The sequence below is a fragment of the Oncorhynchus mykiss genome, chromosome 31 (genome assembly GCF_013265735.2).
Source record: "Oncorhynchus mykiss isolate Arlee chromosome 31, USDA_OmykA_1.1, whole genome shotgun sequence".
NCBI lineage: Eukaryota > Metazoa > Chordata > Actinopteri > Salmoniformes > Salmonidae > Oncorhynchus > Oncorhynchus mykiss.
The window spans coordinates 8,595,169-8,602,264 of NC_050571.1; the positions used below are offsets into that span (position 1 = coordinate 8,595,169).

Below are 7,096 nucleotides of genomic sequence, written 5' to 3' on the forward strand. Positions count from 1 at the left end.
CACACCTCCTCCTCCATGCTTCACGGTGGGAACTACACATGCGGAGATCATACGTTCACCACACCTCGTCTCACAAAGACATGGCGGTTGGAACCAAAATTCTCCAAAAGGACAAACTCTAGACCAAAGGACTAATGTCCATTGCTCGTGTTTCTTGGCCCAAGCAAGTCTCTTCTTATTATTGGTGTCCTTTAGTAGTTATTTCTTTGCAGCAATTCGACCATGAAGGCCTGATTCACACAGTCTCCTCTGAACAGTTGATGTTGAGATGTGTCTGTTACTTGAACTCTGTGAAGCATTTTTTTGGGCTGCAATTTCTTAGGCTGGTAACTAATTAATTTATCCTCTGCAGCAGAGGTAACTCTGGGTCTTCCATTCCTGTAGCGGTTCTCATGAGAGCCAGTTTCATCATTGCTCTTGATGGTTTTTGCGACTGCACTTGAAGAAACTTTCAAAGTTCTTGAAATGTTCCGTATTGACTGACCTTCATTCCTTTAAAGTAATGATGGATTGACGTTTCTCTTTGCTTATTTGAGCTGTTCTTGACATAATATGGACTATCTTCTACCACCCCTACTTTGTCACAACACAACTGATTGGCTCAAACACATTAAGAAGGAAAGAAATTCCACAAATTAACTTTAAACAAGGCACACCTGTTAATTGAAATGCATTTCAAGAGTGTGCAAAGCTGTCATCAAGGCAAAGGGTGGCTATTTGAAGAATCTCAAATATAACATATATTTTAAGACTTTTTTGGTTACTACGTGATTCCATATGTGTTATTTCATAGTTTTGATGTCTTCACTATTATTCTGAAATGTGGAAAATAGTTTTTTTTTTAAATAAAGAAAAAACCCTTGAATGAGCAGGTGTTCTTTTGACTGGTAGTGTACGTATGATATCGAGATAACATGTCCTTTATAACATGCTAACCTTGCCTCTTAACTCTGAGTGATGACATAGCTAAACATGTGAATTGTCCACCCATGCAAACCATATGCATCACAATGCATATCAATGGTTCATGAGATAGACTGCTGTGAATCATGTTGGACTTTGACATTTAATGCTCAACATGATGTGCCTCGTTATGTTCATTAATATGTCTCTGCTTTACTTAAAGGTCCACTATGATTAAAGTCTGTTCAGAGCCTTTTCCTTGAAGGTCCACTATGATTTAAGTCTGCTAAGAGCCTTTTCCATGAAGGTCCACTATGATTTAAGTCTGTTCAGAGCCTTTTCCATGAAGGTCCACTATGATTTAAGTCTGTTCAGAGCCTTTTCCATGAAGGTCCACTATGATTTAAGTCTGCTAAGAGCCTTTTCCTTAATGGCCCACTATGATTTAAGTCAGTTAAGAGCCTTTTCCATGAAGGCCCACTATGATTTAAGTCTGTTCAGAGCCTTTTCCATGAAGGTCCACTATGATTTAAGTCAGTTAAGAGCCTTTTCCATGAAGGCCCACTATGATTATCAAAGTTGTATGTTATTACAACTTAAGGGGTGGGCCTTTAAGAGACACTGTATACAAAGAGAGAGCAGGCATGGATATCAAATGTGTAATGGGGTTTTTAATTCCTAACAGAATGAATATTTGGCTGTGTTACAGGAGGATGAGGGCGGTGAGGGCCGGTTCAGCTTCACCGCCTATGGCATGGGCCCTGCCTGCCTGCAGGCCAAAGACGGCATGGCCATCAAAGGGAACAACAACAACGCCCCGACCGCCACTGCCGGCCCTCAGGAGAAAACGGTGGAAGAGATGCGCAAGCTCTTCATCGGCCGCGCGAAGAGGATCGACACGGTCTCTCGCGTGGCTTTCCCGCTAGTCTTCCTCATTTTTAATATTTTCTACTGGCTCGTATACAAGATCATCCGAAGCACGGATGTACACCAGATGACGTAAGCAAGGGAAGAGAGAGAGTTCAATACCACACCATCCTGCTCCCAAACCCCAATACTCCTCGCTCTTCACTTGCTCACTTGCTTTTGGTGGCTATCGCCTTGGCAAAGGTTATTTATCAATATTTGTTATTTTCTTTTCTTTCCCTCTTTTCTCCCTAATAATCCGGACCAGTGCAATAGCAATGCAGTAAAATGCATGATATATGAATGTGGCAAAATATTTACAAAACGATAAATCAGTAAATATTACGACTTTTACCGATACATTCAAGAGCTTTGGAATTTATGATAACTGAGAATAAAAAATAAAAAAAGAAAGAGCGAGAGATTCTCTTCTAAGAAGTGTTCGTTTTATTTCGCAACTCGAAGAAGACAAATACTGCATTATAAAGAAGGAGAATTTGGTGAAACATACAGCACTGTAATATAGTATATATCTATCATACATTTAAAAACGATTATTTCTCTAATATAGTATATATCTATCATACATTTAAAAAAATGGTTATTTCTTCGAAAGGCAGGCGTCTGGATGGAACACGAGGGATGGATTTTTAAAAGGATTCTAAGATGATTCTAAGATGATTCTAAGATGATTCTAAGAGGATTCTAAGATGATTCTAAGATGATTCTAAGATGATTCTAAGATGATTCTAAGATGATTCTAAGATGATTTAGTGATTCCATGAATGAAGTGATGCAATATGCAATATGTCCTATATATCTCAATTAGCTTCAATGTGTGTTGCAAGCACTTGTCAACGCTCCCTGAGCCCTCAACAGAAACTGAGATGTGGTTGATGCTGCTATCAACTATATGAAGGAAACTTGATGAGTCAAAATAATATTCTATTGTTTCTAACCGCTGTGGTCAACGTGTTCCTCTGTCTGCCTTTAACTTTATTTCATAATTGCAAATCGTTTTTTAATTAACGCGCTCAGTATACATCACGTTGCTGTAATCAGCTCAAGCTCTTCTTGGGAACTCTAAAGTCTAATTCTAAAGGGACATTTGCCATCATTCACATATCGTCATTGTTGCATTTCTTGATTTCTGTATTCATGTGCTATTTTAAGGATTTGGTACTTCAATCAAAATATGATTAATTAAGAGTATATCTAGAGTGGAAAAGCGTTACAAAAATCCTGATTCTTCCTACTCATTTCATTGAAGCTATACTGTTAACATTTGTTTAGTTCTTTTCGTAGCTCATTGTTTATTGCCCAGGTACAGTAAGATACCCGGCAGGTCGATGGAGGAAAAATGCAGTGAGTTAAGATTTAACAAGAAAACACCTACTGTACCTTAACAATTATTACCATTGATACATATTAATACATACATTAATAATGTAGCTTAAAAAATAAAAAAGTGATATTATAATCATTTACAAAATATGCCTAAAGATATTCACTCAAAATCATGGGAAAAAGTTTGCTACTTTAACAGCAATGATTAACACATTCTTCTCATTGGTGTACCATACAGTACATTTAACAGTTCACACAACTACAGGATTCTGTGTAGCTGATTCATTTATTCAAGAGGCTTGATTTAAGATACTGAAATCCATGACTTCTCACCAAGCTTTTCTATGCAATAATTAATATATGCAATTATTTTTTTTATTAGCTTTACCATTTACAAAACATTATCATAAATCGGTTTGAACTTGTGTGACATCAAGGCTTTTAATCTCAGATATTACAAATCACAGTGCTCATATTTCCAATGGTGGACATATACATACACACATACATACATACATACATACAAACATACATACATACATACATACACACACAAGGCCTTCATATCTACATCCCCAAGCATAATGTAAACTATTCACCCTCCTCCTAGGCCCATGATTCTAAACACATTCACATTCAACTACAAGCAGGCCAAGCTACAGTGGCTTTTCATATTGCATATTTAAGACTCTCTGCTCTCTGTAGCCCCACCTCTGGGACATTGTTTATCTAACCTAAAGTGCTGTCACCAAGCCCCAGAAATAAAGACTACACTACTGCTACCGCAGGAAGTATGGCCTGCGACACATTGTCATGGATGGGAGACTCGGACACAGTGGAAATAAACACTTGTCGAGTTAGTTTTTTTTACATTTAACTTCATTGCCAAATGTTATTTTCCTCTACTTGGTTTTTATTCCAAACCAGATAAGTGTTTTGTTAACCTATGATCATTGCCTTCCTGGTTCGGTTTTGAATATGACGTCATAAGGGGAAAGATGCCAGAACGAACACCTTTGCACACAATATTATACACTGGTTCAGGATATTGTTTAGGTTTTGTTGTCGTAACTTAGATTGATTCAGTTCTTTCCATTGACTTTCCAGTGTGTGGATAAAGTGCTTCCATTTCTTTTTGTGGTAATATGATGCTATTCAATTAACAATATTATATATATTTTGATATGAAACTTTCTCTGCTTCTTCATCCCTGTTTTCTTCTTCTTCGTGAAAAGTGTAATCCATTACTTTTTTTAACATGTCATAGATTTTCGAATGTGTTAATGATAGTTTGAGGTGGTTTGATGTTTAAGGCTTGATGGACTTGCACAAGAGATTAGAACCATATTTAAAATTTCGGGGGGTCAACTATTTCTTAAAATTTATATTATCTTCCGCTAATTCATACCTTCGAGTTGAGGCAGTATTTGTCAAAAACGTATTGATGTGTGTTTTCACGGACACGGTCGATGGGGTAAAATTGATTTGAAGGGCTATCTTTTTTTCTATTAGTTTTATTTTATCCCAGCAAATTAACTTTCAACATGTATAACATTATGCTTTACCCAAAACTATGCATTTAAAAAAGTTAATTGCTTAAAGGGGGTTAAAACGTATTGGTAAAATATCAGCACAGTAATCATACGTTTTGAAAGTGACAAAAGATTTGATAGTTATTCGTTTGGCCACAATATTTCAGCACAGATTTTGACCATGAATCTTTCCTCAGTTTTTGACTTCCTCAGACAAAACTATCCATTAAATAAAATGCTACCCAGTGTTGAATATGCAACGAACTAGCAACTAATCATATCATGTACCTCCACTCAACCACCATGATATTCACTCATACATTCAATAGTTATGGATTGAACTCTATGCCCCGACCATGAGAAGGATCACTGCACTTGGGACAATGCTATATGGATTTACTGTAACCAATTGCTTATTAAGGTGCATTATTACTAGCGCCCTGTCCAGGGCGTATACTTGTACATCAAGCTGCCTCATGCTACAGAAACAGGAGATAGGCTCCAGGGTTGGGGTCAATTCCAATTTAAATTGAATTTTAATTCAATTGAGGATTGTCCTGGAATTTGAATTGAATACATGGGACATGAATAGGAAGAAGGAATTGAATTGGAATTGAATTTCTGGAATTTACCCTGACCCTGATAGGCTCCTGCCCTACGGGACAAGGGGCAGGGGCTCGGACAAGGCTTACTTTGTTTATTATGTTATTCAAGATGGAAATGACACTTACTGCTCTGAATAGACAACGTCAACAAGGTCTGACGTATTCTAGAACACTGACACATTCTACAACAAGAATTGTATGTTTAACTTGACTACTCAGCAATTCAATGTTCAAAGTATGGAAGTGGTTAGAATGTTCACTGATGGGGGAAACCCTCCATTGAACAGATAGGATTCCTACCCTTCATATCAACCTGACCTATCATAATGTCAAATATTATTGACAATGAAGGAAGTTCATATAATATTTGGCATATAGGACAGAGCAATATGAACATTTTAAAAGTATGAAATTCAACTAGCATGTTATGATTTGTTAGTAATTGCAACAGTTGTTTGATTCTGTTTATTGTATTTTTATATATCAGATGCCCTGGTTGTGGTGATGCACTCACCACCCAGTGATAGAGATGGACACAAATAACCAGTCATGAACTGAACTGTACACAAAAATTGAAACTTTTTTTATTTAGGTATTTTTATTCTTTTTTAGCACAAGTTGGAATGGCCTTAATTTTGTTTTACTTGCTTAAATATTGTGTATTGGCACAAAGTGCACATCTTGATTTGCTAATTACAGTTATGATAATAATCCAAGAGTGCACTTCAGAAGAAGGAAAAAAGTTCAGCAAATCCTTTTTATTTTTCATTAAAATGTGAAAACACTGAATATTTTGCATGAATATAATTACAATGGCAGATATTTTTGGCTTGTACAAAAATGTGAGCAATTTGAAGAAAAAAGGAATGTACAATTTCTGCTGTAAATGTATATAACTAAATATTTATTGAAATATGTCATTATAAGTAATTCTAATTACAATTAAAGGTTTTCTGAACAAAAATGTGTCCCTTTTTTTTTATTGTCAAGAGTTGGACGGTCGGAGTTAAACTATTACTTCCTGTTTCCTAGCTCAAAGATCTGTTACCCAGCTCAAAGATCTGTTACCCAGGTGAAAGATCTGTTACCCAGGTGAAAGATCTGTTACCCAGCTCAAAGGTCTGTTACCCAGCTCAAAGATCTGTTACCAAGGTGAAAGATCTGTTACCCAGGTGAAAGATCTGTTACCCAGCTCAAAGATCTGTTACCCAGATGAAAGATCTGTTACCCAGGTGAAAGATCTGTTACCCAGGTGAAAGATCTGTTACCTAGCTCAAAGGATGATAAACAGAGTTCAGTCTCTAAGACAGAAGAGGCTGCATGATAAACAGAGTCCAGACTCTAAGATGGAAGAGGCTGCATGATAAACAGAGTCCAGTCTCTAAGATGGAAGAGGCTGCATGATAAACAGTGTCCAGTCTCTAAGACGGAAGAAGCTGCATGATAAACAGAGTCCAGACTCTAAGATAGAGGAGGCTGCATGATAAACAGAGTCCAGTCTCTAAGACGGAAGAGGCTGCATGATAAACAGAGTCCAGTCTCTAAGACGGAAGAGGCTGCATGATAAACAGAGTGCAGTCTCTAAGATAGAGGAGGCTGCATGATAAACAGAGTCCAGTCTCTAAGACAGAAGAGGCTGCATGATAAACAGAGTCCAGACTCTAAGATGGAAGAGGCTGCATGATAAACAGAGTCCAGTCTCTCTAAGATGGAAGAGGCTGCATGATAAACAGAGTCCAGTCTCTCTAAGATGGAAGAGGCTGCATGATAAACAGAGTCCAGTCTCTAAGACAGAAGAGGCTG

General features: G+C 37.3%; 1 protein-coding gene across 4 annotated transcripts in view; it reads left to right on the forward strand.

Annotated features, from left to right (window-relative positions):
* LOC110504553 (glycine receptor subunit alphaZ1) overlaps positions 1 to 6,257 on the forward strand; it is a 99,921-nt gene extending 93,664 nt beyond the window's left edge. For all 4 annotated transcript variants that reach the window (XM_036969878.1, XM_036969879.1, XM_036969880.1 and 1 more), the window contains one exon: positions 1,613 to 6,257. In XM_036969878.1, the coding sequence (XP_036825773.1) occupies positions 1,613 to 1,906 (294 nt within the window). In that variant the 3' untranslated portion in view covers positions 1,907 to 6,257. The remainder of the gene's footprint in view (positions 1 to 1,612) is intronic.
* The last annotated feature ends 839 nt before the right edge of the window (positions 6,258 to 7,096 follow it).